Below are 12130 nucleotides of genomic sequence, written 5' to 3'. Positions count from 1 at the left end.
ATGGATGAGGCGCTTGGGGAGGTTGGAACCCGCTCAGGACCCCACCGTGGGAAAGGGGGTGCAAAGCCTGAGTGGAGGTGGGGGGGCACTTGGTGTTTTGCACTTAGCAAGCACGCTTTTTGGGAGACACGTTCTCTTTCGGAGTGGGGGCGGGCGCCCCAAAAAACTCACTGTCCCTCCGAATTTCTCAGAGGGGGGGGTGCCCACGCGTGACCCTCCCACCCCGAAGGGGTGGCAGGCGGCTGGAGGGCTGTAGAGGACTCTGAGGGAGTCCTCCCAGGAAGCCGTGGGAGTGTTAAATGACCAGTTGAGTGACCCCCCCCACCCAAAAAAAACCCCACATCCCCCCGTGCCCGGTGCCGAGAAGCGGGCGCTGCCCGCCACAAAGATGGCGCCGCCGGCGTCCCGAGGGGCCGGGCAGTGCCAACCACAAAGATGGCGCCTCACGGGCAAGTCCCGCTGCCCTTAACGAACATGGCGACAGCGGCGTCGCCCCGGGGAAGGGAGCTTTGCGCCCCGCGCATGCGCGGTGGGGGCGGCGAGCCCGTGGCTGCCCGGGCAGGGTGAGGGGCGGCGTGGCCGGAGGGGGGGCGGTTTTGGGGGTCGAGGGGGTCCTGGGGGGTGGGAGAGGAGGGATGAGACCCCTGAGGAGAGCGGGGCGAGGGGTCCTGGTTGGGGGTGTATCGAGGGGGTAATAGCGGGTAATGGGGGACTGAGACCACAGGGGAGGGAAAAAGGGGTCCTGGGGGAGCGGGTGGGGGCTGAGAGCTTTGGGGAGGGGGTGCAGGGGGTCACGGGTGTCTGAGAGTGCTGGGGAAGGCAAGCAAGGGAGTCCTGGGGGTGCGGGAGGTGGAGCTGAGACCCCCGGGAGGGGCTGCCAGTGGATTTTGGGGGCTGAGACCCTGGGGAGGGGGTGCGAGTGGATTTTGGGAGTCTGAGACCCTTGGGGAGGGGGCTACAAGTGGGCCCTGTCTGAGGGTGTATGGGGGGGGCTGAGCCTTTTGGGAAGGGGGTCCTGGGGGGAGTGGGGGGTGCATTGTTGGGATGCGGGGATATGATTGAGCCCCGTTGAGGGGTGCAGGACCCCCAAACCCTCTTGAAAGGGGTGCAGGAGGGTGGTCTGACCGTGCCCCTTCCCCACAGGATGGCCGAGGGGAGCTCTGGCAGCTCCGGCTCCCCCGGCAGCCTCCACCCGGGGGTCCCGGGGGCCCGGGGGGTGCTGGGCAGACGTCCCGCTGCCCCCCCCCTCACCCCGGGCCGCCTGCCCTCCATCCGCTCCCGGGACCTCACCCTGGGGGGTGTCAAAAAGGTGAGTCCCATCCCCCAAACCTCCCCAAATCTGGGTCACTTTGTGCCCTTCCCTGGTTGGGGGTTTGGGGACCCTCAGAGTGGGGGGGTTGGGGTGCAGGGGGGGCCTGTTTTGTGTGACTTGTCCCTCCCTCTGCTCTCTCGCCTGCAGAAAACCTTCACCCCCAACATAATCAGCAGGAAGATCAAGGAGGAGTGAGTAGCGTGGGAAGCGTTTTTTTTGGGGGGAAGTGGGGTTGGATTTGGGGGGCACAAGGGTGGTTTGGGGTCTGGAGCGTCTCCCTGATGAGAGACTGTGGGAAAAACCGTGCCCTGGGAGGGGCGTGGTGGCAGGGGTGGGGGTGACCTGCCCCCTGCCTGCTCCACAGGCCCCGGGAGGATGTTTCTGTCAAGAAGGAGAAGAAGGAGCGGGACCGGCAGCGCGACGGGCACGGCCGGGGCCGGGGCCGGCCCGAGGTCATCCAGTCCCACTCCATCTTCGAGCAGGGACCCGCTGAGATGATGAAGAAGAAGGGTAAGGGGGGCTGCCCCCGCTCTTTTGGGGGGTTTGAGGGCGTGCCAGGGGGTCACCCAGGGCTGCTCCCCTCTCCCAGCAGGCTCCTGGGACAAGACCGTGGACGTGCCCGACTTCGGCCCTTCCCACATCATCAACATCAAGAAGGAGAAGAGGGAGACGGACGAGGAGACGAAGCAGATCCTGCGGATGCTGCAGAAGGATGACGTGCGTGGGCTCTCGGGTGGGGGGGTGGCCCTGGTGCCCCCAGGCTGGCACTGAGCGTCCCCACTGCTGTCCCCGCAGTTCCTCGATGACCCGGGGCTCAGGAACGACATCAGGAACAAGCCAGTGCAGCTCCCGCTGGCCCACTCGGGGTGGCTCTTCAAGGAGGAGGGGGCGGAGCAGGAGGACTCCCAGCCGTGGCTGCCGGGATCCAGGGAGGAGAGGATGGAGCTGGACCCGCCAGCGGTGAAAGGTGGGCTGGGGCTGGGGGGACACACAGTGGGGACGGGCTGGGGGAGCCCCTTCTTGTTCCCCTGTGTGCCCACCACCCACCCACCCACTGTGCAGTGAAAGAGGAGCCATGTGAGGACGAGCCCAAGCTGTCCCAGCCCAAGGGCCCGCCCGGGTTCCCCCGGGACGTGCCGGTGGCGGAGCTGCTGCAGAGGCTGAGCCTGCAGGCCGAGGAGGAGCTGCTGTTCCTGCAGCTGCCCGACACCCTGCCCGGGCAGCCCCCCACCCACGACTCCAAACCCATCAAATCCGAGCTGCACAACGAGGACGGGCAGGTGGTGGTGGTGAAGCAGGAGAAGAGCCAGGTGGGGGCTCGGAGAGGGAGGGGTGGGGTAGGGGGTGATTTCAGGCCCCCCCCATCCTGTGGTGCCGTTCCCCCGTGTCCCACGCTGTCCTTTCCCGTGGGGGCCGTGGCAGGAGGCGAAGCAGGCGGAGAACACGTGCACCCTGGCCGACCTCCCCGAGGGGCAGGTGGGGAAGCTGCTCATCCGAAAGTCGGGGAAGGTGCAGCTGGTGCTGGGCAAGGTGACCCTGGACGTGACCATGGGCACCCCCTGCTCCTTCCTGCAGGTATGGGGGGCACCCCAAGATAACCCCCCTGGAGGGGCGTTGTGCTGCCTGTCCCTGTGACAGTGCTGGGTCCTGCTGGTCCCCTCTGGGGGCTCCTCCAGGCTCTTCCCCCTTCAGCAGAGACCCCCTCCACCCTTATCCCAGGGGATTCCCATGGGATTGGGCCGCTCAGGGGTGTCTCTCCCCTCTGGAACAGGAGCTGGTGTCCGTCGGCATCGGGGACAACCGGACGGGCGAGATGATCGTCCTGGGCCACGTGAGGCACAAGCTGGTGTGTTCCCCGGATTTCGAGGCTCTCCTGGAGCACAGGCACCGGTAGCCGAGGGATTCCCAGCCTCCCCAGCCCGTGGGGACAGTCCCTGCGCGCCCTCAGCCCCCCCTAGATGTGCCTTTGGGGTGTGGGGAGGGGTCTTGTGCAGCTCTGACCCCCTCCCAGCCCCGCGGGGGGTCCGGGGTGTCCCCCCCAAAGCTGCTGCTTTCCCCCTCCCTGTGCCAAAGGGGGATTTTTGGGTGTGTGGGACTGTGGGGTGTCCCCCCACCTCAGCTCCCTGGTGGCTGTGGATGCACTGGTGGGGGCGGGACACACGTCAGGGGGGAGGAACATGGAATAAAACATGGAATAAAACATGGAATAAAATGTCTTTTCCCCCTGTGTGGAGCTGCTCGGGTTTGTTCTGGACGTCTGCTTGGCAGGGGGGGTGGGACTCTCCTGCTCCCACCCTGTCCCATCCTAACCCCCACATCCCCATCCCATTTTACTCCCCCAGTTCCCTCTTATCCTGCCCCATCCATTTTACATCCCATCCCATCTCCTCTGTCCCATCCCATTTTACCTCCCCAAATCCATATTATCCCATCCCATTTTACCCCTCCAATTCCATATTATCCCATCCCACCCCATCCCATTTTGCCCCCCCAATTCCATATTATCCCACCCCATCCCATTTTACCCTTCCCAATTCCATATTATCCCATCCCACCCCATCCCATTTTACCCCCATTCCAAATTTTCCCATCCTGCCCGCCCCTCCGCCTCTCTGGCCCCGCCCTCCCCTTCCGCCCCGCCCACCCGCACATGACCCCGCCCCCTCGCTCTGCCCCGCCCTCAACGCTGCCCAATCAGCGTCGCGTCCGCTCCGGAGGGGCGTGGCGCGGCGCGGCGCGCGTGCGGGGCGCGCCCGGACAGGGCGGCCGCAGGAGCGGACGCGGCCATGGCCCCCCGCCCCCGTCCCGCGGCCCCGGGCCCTGCCCGACCCCCGGGCCCTGCCCGGCCCCCGCCGCCTTCCCCGGCCGGGCGCGGGGGCTCCGCGGCGTCGCGGCCCTCGCCCAGCGCCCCTCCGCGCCCGCCGCGCCGTCGCCGCTGACCGCGCTGTTCCGCGGGCTGGGCTTGGGCGAGCGGCCACGCGAGCGGCCCCTGGGTAGGGAGCAGGGGCGTGAGGGAGGTGCGGAGCGGGGGAGGTTTAGGGGCTGCCCCTCCAAGCCCACCGTGGCCGCTCGTCCCGCAGGTCGCGGCGGCGCTGGCGATGGGAAGGCTCTGGCGCAGCCCGGCCCTGCGCAGGAGGAGGAGGAGGACAAGGAGAAGGGGGCAGCGCTGGTGGCGCTCCCCACGCGTGGGCAGTGAGTCCCCGCCCCGGCACCCCAACCCCCTAGAACCTCAACGCCCACCTTGTCCTGGACTCCGCTTACCTCCATCCCTTCGTTCCCCTCCATCTTCCCGATCCCCTCTGTCCTCTTCTGTCTTCCCCTCCTACCCTTTCCCTGAGCCCTTCCAGCGGCTCCATCACCCACGCTGGTGACAGGGGCAGGGGGACCCTCTAGCAGTGACACCCCTGGTGTGGTCACCCCCTTCCCGCCCCACTCCCTCGGGTCCACATTGCCAGGGCCACCTCTGTGTTTTGTCCCCAAAACCGGTGTCTTTTGAGCCACCCCCCACCCCGGCTCAGGCTGGTGCAGGGCAGGAGTAGGGGGGGATCTCGGGGGACACCTGGACACCCCCAGCGTGTCCCCAGTGTGTCCCCAGAGTGTCAGGGCTTACTCCTGTCACAGGATCCTGTGGCAAGGCCGAGGGGACGCGCTGCCCACCCGCCCCGGAGGAGCCGCTGCCGTGCCCACCCCGAGCCTGCTCAGCCCCCTGCGCCCTCCTAGGAGCCCCCAGCCGTGAGTGGTGGCCCCAGCCCCGCGTTTTGGGGGGGTACAGGTGCTACTGGGCTGCCGCTGACCCCACATCCCTCCCAGGGCCCCCCGGCGGCGAAGGGAACCGCTGTCCCCATGGGGCTGAACTTGGTGAAGATCCACTGCCAGAACGAAGCTGTCTACCAGTACCACGTGACCTTCAGGTATTGGGGGGTGTCAGTGGGGGTCCCCCACAGCCCCCCACAGCCCCTCGACAAGGGGGTGTCCCCAGGCAGAGCCCTCCGTGACCCGAGTGCCGCGAGATGGGGCGGCCGGCACAGCAAAGCAAAGATCTCCGGGTTTTCCCCTCTTGGTGGAGGTTCTGAGGGGGGCTGAGCAGGGTGTGGGGTGGGGACAGGGGAGGGAGAGAAGGCCCTGTGTGTCCCCAGCCCCGAGGTGGAGTGCAGGAGCGCACGCTTTGCCATGCTGAAGGAGCAGCACACCGTCACGGGGACGTGCTGGCCTTCGATGGCTCCATCCTCTTCCTGCCCATCCAGATTTCCAAGGTAAGGGGGTTCTTGTCTTAACCCCCCTGCCCCCCAGGCCTCCAACCCTTGTTTTGGGTGGGAGAACTCCCTCCCCTCTTGCCCCACAGGTCAGTGTGAAGGCTCAGAGGAAGGGCGACGGGGAGGAGGTTTCCATCACCATCCAGATGACCAAGGTCCTGGAGGCCAGCTCGGATCTCTGCATCCCCTTTTACAACGTGGTTTTCCGGCGGTGAGAGACCAAGGAGATCCTCCCCCTCCTCCTCCTCCTTGTCCTCCTCCTCCTCCTCCTGCCTGCCAGGCCTGATCCAGTCCTACTTTCCCTGCTTTTCCTCCCTTAGGGTGATGAAAATCTTAGACATGAGCCTGGTTGGGAGACATTTCTTTGAGCCTGCCCACGCCACCACCTTGCATAAACACGGGTGGGTGCCAGGGACATCCCTGTTTCCCCGGCAGCCTGGAAATTGGGAAGTTTTCCCAGGTCAGCTCTGGCTGGCCTGACCTGGGAGTGGCTGTTTTCCGAAGCTGGGAGCCGGGAAACAAATCCCTGTGTGTTTTGGGTGTTCCTTGGCACCTGGGGTGGCTCCGGGTTAACCCAGGCGCTGTTGGGCATCTTTCCCTGTGGACACAGCCTCCAAATTTGGCCGGGATATGCCGTCAGCATCCGGAAGAAGGACGGCGGGCTCTTCCTCATGGTGGATTCCATCCACAAAATCATCCGCAACGAGTCTGTCCTGAGTGTGATGTAAGAGCACCGGGAAAGAATCCCGGGAGGCTTCAGGGACGGGGAGGGTGTCTTATTTTTGGGATGGCACGGGCAGGCAGCATTCCAGGGGCCGTGTGCTCCTCCTTCCCCAGGCAGAAAATCCACTCCCAGAGCCAGAAGATGTTCCAGGACGAGTGCACCAAGGAGCTGGTGGGCAGCGTGGTCATCACCCGCTACAACAACCGCACCTACCGCGTCGACGACATCGACTGGGACAGGACCCCCAGGGACACTTTCACCCTGGCCAGTGGGGAGCAAATCACCTTCGTGGAGTACTACAGGTAAGGAGGGATCGTCCCCTGGGATTGGGAAGGCCTCGATGCCCGGCACAGGGCTTGCAGGAGCAGGAAGGTCTCGCCCGATGCCGTGTCCCTGCCCATGGTAGGGGGTTGGAAATGGGTGGTTTTTAAGGTCCCTTCCAACCCAAACCATTCCAGGATTCCATGATTATGCTGGTTTTTGTTTTTTTTTTCCAGCAAAGCTTATGGGATCACCATCAGGGATCTGGACCAGCCGCTGCTTGTCCACAGGCCCAAGGAAAAACAGACAGCAGAGGGGAAGGTGAGCTGGGCATGGGGATCCACACTCTGTCCTGGGCTCCTGGGAAGGGCAGGGACTCCCAGCCCCTGGAATGCTGACGGTGCCTGTCCCCTCTGCAGCGTCAGCTGGACATGGTGGTGCTGGTGCCAGAGCTCAGCTTCCTGACAGGGCTCTCTGACCTGCAGAAGAACAGCCGGACGGTGAAGGTCAGAGCCTGTCCCATCCCACCCTCCCTGCTTTTGCCCAGCTGGCAGTGCCCGGTTTGGGGAGCTGCTGGGGGGTTGCTCCAAGCCCCCCCCATTGCAGCTGGGGGCTGGCCCTGCAGGAGGTGATGTGGGAGATGATGCAGAGCCCCAGGAAGCACTACACGCGCCTCACCAGCCTCCTGCAGCAGATCCGGGACAGCCCGGAGGCCTCCCGGGAGCTGGAATGCTGGGGGCTGCACCTGGACACGGATATCTGCAGGGTAAGACTCCCAGGGGAGTGCCAGGCTCCCCTGCCTTCCCCACTGGGGATGGGGGCAGCTCTGGATTCCTGCTCTGTCCAGACCCAGGGTCACATCCTGCCCTTGGAGCGGATCAACCTCCGGCACCGCTCCTTCTTCCCCGAGGAGGACCTGAGCTGGCACAGGGAGGTGACGAAGGAGATGTCTATCTCGGCGGTGAGCCCACCACGGGAACAGCCTGCCCTTGTCCGGGAGCTGGGATGGGTTTTCCTGAGCGCTGGCATTTCAGGCTGAGCTGCCTCCAGCTCAAACCCTTCCCTTGTTTATGTTGGATTTGAGCTTCTGCCTGCTTTTCCAAACTGAGTTGGAGGTATGTGGTGGGTGGTGCCTGCTTTCCCGCCTCCTCCCAGGCTGGAGGAAGGCTTTCAGATGCAGGAATTCCATGATGTGTGCTCCTGAGGTTCCCCTGGGCTGCTTTCCCTCTCCCAAATTCCCCCTGTCACCCAGGTTCCAGTTTCCTGAATTCCCCTGTGTGCTTCAGGTTCCTCTTGGGCCACTTTCCCAAATTCCCCTCTGTGCTCCATGTCCCTCTCGGGCCACTTCCCCTCTCCCAAATGGGATTGTGCCACAGGGCTCGGGGGCTGCCCCCAAAACACGTCCCGTCCTCGCTTCCCTTCCCAGATCTCTATGAATTCCTGGCTCCTGGTGTATCCCAGGCGGCTGCAGCAGCTGGCCAAGGACCTGCTGGTAGCCATGAGGAGCGCCTGTGGAGCCGTGGGAATGCAGGTGGGACAGCCCACGGTGCAGGAGCTGCGGGATGAGCGCATCGAGTCCTACGTCAAGGGCATCCGGAGCGGTTTGGGAAGCCAGGTGAGGAAGGGGGGGACGTTCCCAGGGGATCACCAGACAGGTGGGAACATCACCCCTGGAGGTGTCCAAAAACCACGTGGGAACAATGGTGGCGGCCTCAGTGGTCTCGGAGGGCTTTTCCAACCCCAACAATTCCATGATTCCGGGCAGGAGAAGGTGCAGCTGCTCGTGTGCATCACCCCCCGCAACCGGGACGACGTGTACAGAGCCATCAAGAAGCTGTGCTGTGTCCAGGACCCTGTGCCCTCCCAGGTGGGCCCAGCAGGGTGGGACTGCCATTCCCGGGAAGCTCTGAGTGCCTCCAGCCTCGCTTTTCCCTGTGTTTTTCCGCCCCGTAGGTCATCAACGCGCAGTCCCTCATGGGCCATCCGGCCAAGATCAGGAGCGTGGTGCAGAAAGTTCTGCTGCAGATCAACTGCAAGCTGGGCGGGCAGCTCTGGGGGGTCGACATCCCGCTGGTAAGGCAGGAAAACCCCTGGAAAAGGCCTGGGATGAGCTTGGAAGCTCTGAGGGGGTAAATTATTGTGGTCGTGGGCTTCCCTTGCCGGCTGCAGAATTGGGGGTTGGACTCTCTTTGGAGCATGGGAGGGGTCCAAGCCTGGAGGTGTCTTGGGTTATCCCCAAATCCCACCTGGCTGGTTTTTCCCCCCCTTTTTTTCCCCAGAAACAGCTGATGGTTGTTGGCATGGATGTCCACCACAGCCGCAGCCAAGGCATGCGCTCTGTCATCGGCTTCGTGGCCAGCATGAACCAGTATGTGGAGCCCCAGGAGCAGGGAATGTGTTCCTCCTGCTCTGCCCTGGGAATCCCCCAGGATTCCACCCCAAAATCCCCTTCCTTGGGTGGGAAGGGGGGTGGGAGGACGATGCTTTTCCCGACCTGCAAGGTCTTCCACGGCTGGGAAAGAGGGCTGGGAATGCTGAGCCAGGGTTGTGTAACGCCTCGGTGGACTTCGCCTGATGATGGGTGGGGGGGTTTTTCCTGGTGCTCATTCCCGTTCCATCCCCAGCATCCTCACCAAGTGGTATTCCAAGGTGGTTTTCCAGATGCCCCAGCAGGAGATCGCTGACAGCCTCCGGCTCTGCCTCTCCCAGGCCCTCAAGCGCTTCTACGAGGTGAGGCCAACAAATAGTTTGATATTCCCCTCAGAACGAGGGGAAAACACCCCAAAACTGCCCGTCTGGAGCTGGCAAAGCTCCCCAGCAGCCTTTGGACTGGATGTGGGGCTGGGATGGCTCATCCTTATCTCGGGAACGTGCGAGCCGGCCTCGGGGATGAGTTTGCACACAGGGAAGTGCCACGTTCCACCTCTGTCAGCACTGAACGGCTCAGCCCTGGCCCTTGTCCCCACAGCGTGAGAAAAACAGCCTGGGACGAGGGCCAGGAGAAATCCCAGCACTTGGGGTTTGCCCGGAGAAGCTGTGGCTGCCCCATCCCTGGAAGTGTCCCAGACTGGATTGGAGCAACCTGGGATGGTGGGAGGTGACCCTGCCCGTGGAACTGGGTGATTTTAAGGTCCCTTCCCACCCAGACCATTCTGGAATTCTGTGATCAGCACAAACACATCTCTGTGCCCCGCCAGCCCTCCCCAAAACCCACTCTGAGCTGCATTTTGGGGATGCCGAGCATCGTCAGGGGCTCCGCGGGTGGTGGGTTGGGTCCTGATCTCCATCCCTGGACAATCAGCAAACATCTCCTGGCCAGGGGACGTTTTCCCACCAATCCTGTGTATATTGGGGGTGATAAATCAGCAAACTCTCCCCGTTTTTGTGTGTTTCCCCCCACCCCCAGTTGAACCACTCGCTGCCCATGAAGATCGTGGTGTATCGGGACGGGGTGTCCGACTCCCAGCTCGACACGGTGCTCAAATATGAGGTGCCCCAGATGCAGAAGAGCTTCAACACCTTCGAGAACTACCAGCCCAGCCTGGTGGTCGTGGTGGTGCAGAAGCAAATCAGCACCAACTTCTACAGCCTGACAGGAGAGGAGTTCACGTCCCCCCCGCCCGGCACCGTCCTCGACCACACCATCACCACCTCGGGCTGGTGAGCGGCACCTCTGGGGCTGGGGGAGGTGAATAAGAGGGGGAAAAACACCCTGGGAGGGGAGAGAAAACCACCCCGGGGTGTGAAAAAATCCAGGATGTGAAAAAAATGGTGGTAAAAATCACCCCAGGGTGCAAAAAAAACCCCACAGGTCTGGGGTTCAGCAAAAAAAAAAAAAAAAAAAAGAAATAGGGGTGTAAAAAGCCCTTTCCTCCCCTCCAAAACCAGGGAGGATTTCTTCCTGCTGTCCCACAGCTCCCGGCAGGGCTGCAGCATTCCCACGCGCTACATCTGCATGTGGAACACGGCCAACCTGAGCCACGAGCACATCCAGAGGTAAGGGGGGGGCCCAGACCCCCCAAAAATCCTCCAGAGGGAAGGGCAGGGGTCCCAGAGCTCCCCCCCAAATCTGCAGAGGTAAGGGAGGGGGTTTGGACCCCCCATATCCTACAGGCCCTCAAAATCCTGCAGAGGGAAGATCAGTTTGGTTTCAGTGTGAGGACCCCCCAAACTCGTGGGGGTTTTTTGGGTCAATCAGCCCCCTGGAGCGGGCAGGGGGTGCAGCAGGGGGCTGTGCAGGCAACTGGGCTGAACCTGCTGGATGAACTGGGTGAACTGGGAGGAGGTGGATGAGGGAGAGGAGGCGGATCCCCTCCCATCATACCCGATGGCAGAGAGGTGACAGAGGGCACACTGTGTCACCCCGGGGTGGCCCAACCTTTGCCTCCTTCCAGCAGGAAGAAAACCCCCTGTGTGGGAGCGGGTTTAGCCTCTGGGAGTGAATCCATGCCCCTGGGAATCACCAAATCCCCCTCTTTTCCCCCCCTTCCCTGTCCCCAGGTTGACCTTCAAGCTGTGCCACCTGTACTGGAACTGGCCGGGCACCATCCGTGTGCCAGCTCCCTGCAAATACGCCCACAAGCTGGCATTCCTGGTGGGCCAGGTGCTGCACCACGAGCCCAGCGCCCACCTCAGCGAGCAGCTCTTCTTCCTCTAGGGCCGCTGGGCGCAGGAAAACCGGGATTGCACCCGGAATTCCGCTCCCCAGCCGCCCTCCTGGGGGAATCCTCCCCGATCCCCCTGTTCTGTTGCTAATTTATTCCCGTTATTTATTGGTTTAAAGGGTTGTAGTGCTGGTTTAAAGGGGGATGGGAAGCGTCCCTGGGCTGGGTTTATCTCCACGGGGATGAACCCAAAGGAATATCCCCCCACCAAGTTTTCCAGTCCTCCCAGTTAAAGGGGGTTGAGTTAACGAGCCCCCAAAGGTGCTGCTGCTCCCACGGCTCATCCCTGTGCAGGTGCTGATGTAAATCCCAAAGGTTTGGGGGATTTTTGTTTTCTCCCCCTGGTTTTTGAGTTCCCACGGAGATTTCGAGTTTTCCTGGGTGGTTTTGTGCTTTTTTTTTCCTTCCAAGGTGCTGTTGAACAAACCAGCCCTGGTTTGGCTGGTTCTCCTGTCCTTGAGGAGTCACTGGTTTCTCAAGGAGAATCCACTGTGGATTCGGGTCATTATTCCAAGAGGAAAGTTTTCGAGTTCCCACCTTTTTCAGGTGGGTTTTTTTTTGCCTTAGTCAGATGTTTGGGACCTTTGAGGCTGGGGCTGTGGAAGGGCTGCGAGACTACAAAAAAAACACCCTAAAACACCCCAAAATACATGGATTTTGCCTCAAAGCCCACCTTCTGCATCCCCTGCAGGGATGGGGGTCCAGCAGGACCCTCCTCCCAGCCTCTCCCCTGCCTTTTAAATGCCATAAAAGTTGGAATTCCTTAATATTTTTGTCTTTGCTGTAACCGGTTTTTGATTCTTTGCAATAAAACTGTTGCTGGCAGCTGCTCCTTCTTGGAGTGGGTGGGTGGGTGACAGGGGTGGGTCATTCCCCCTCATTCCCAGGGGATCCCAGGATGGAGAGGGGACACAGA

At 62.4% G+C, this 12130-nt stretch overlaps 2 protein-coding genes across 3 annotated transcripts; both read left to right on the top strand.

The window, feature by feature from the left end:
* The first annotated feature begins 520 nt into the window (after nt 1–520).
* On the top strand, nt 521–3533 carry POLR3D (RNA polymerase III subunit D). 2 transcript variants are annotated; one of them, XM_050325826.1, is made up of 9 exons: nt 521–563; nt 1144–1309; nt 1460–1503; nt 1677–1822; nt 1905–2029; nt 2108–2279; nt 2375–2622; nt 2735–2887; nt 3084–3533. In XM_050325826.1, exons 1-9 carry the CDS (start codon nt 523–525, stop codon nt 3204–3206), a joined length of 1218 nt encoding a protein of 405 aa, XP_050181783.1. In that variant the 5' UTR covers nt 521–522; the 3' UTR covers nt 3207–3533. The 2 variants fall into 2 exon arrangements, with proteins under 2 accessions (XP_050181783.1, XP_050181782.1); XM_050325825.1 differs by having other exon boundaries at nt 523–563; nt 1902–2029.
* A 1594-nt stretch (nt 3534–5127) lies between these two features.
* PIWIL2 (piwi like RNA-mediated gene silencing 2) lies at nt 5128–12039 on the top strand. Its single transcript, XM_050325943.1, is given in 19 exon segments — nt 5128–5223; nt 5449–5510; nt 5513–5565; nt 5655–5776; nt 5886–5966; nt 6176–6289; nt 6403–6591; nt 6787–6871; nt 6970–7056; nt 7176–7316; nt 7398–7511; nt 7977–8165; nt 8316–8417; nt 8504–8623; nt 8830–8918; nt 9175–9280; nt 9957–10210; nt 10439–10546; nt 11051–12039. Coding segments are annotated over 19 exon segments (2241 nt in total). The 5' UTR covers nt 5128–5155; the 3' UTR covers nt 11208–12039.
* Nucleotides 12040–12130: the final 91 nt, after the last annotated feature.

Source organism: Myiozetetes cayanensis, unplaced genomic scaffold, assembly GCF_022539395.1.
Source record: "Myiozetetes cayanensis isolate MyiCay16 unplaced genomic scaffold, myiCay2020 scf30, whole genome shotgun sequence".
Classification (NCBI taxonomy): domain Eukaryota; kingdom Metazoa; phylum Chordata; class Aves; order Passeriformes; family Tyrannidae; genus Myiozetetes; species Myiozetetes cayanensis.
This window is presented reverse-complemented; position numbering and strand designations above follow the sequence as displayed.

What these genes read in the sequence shown, in the direction of transcription:
- POLR3D (XM_050325825.1), top strand. Translation starts at nt 523, where the DNA reads ATGCGCGGTGGGGGCGGCGAGCCCGTGGCTGCCCGGGCAGG. An exon ending in CCCTGGGGGGTGTCAAAAAG is followed by an intron (nt 1,310 to 1,459) that starts GTGAGTCCCATC and finishes TCTCGCCTGCAG; the next exon opens with AAAACCTTCACCCCCAACAT. An exon ending in GGACCCGCCAGCGGTGAAAG is followed by an intron (nt 2,280 to 2,374) that starts GTGGGCTGGGGC and finishes CCCACTGTGCAG; the next exon opens with TGAAAGAGGAGCCATGTGAG.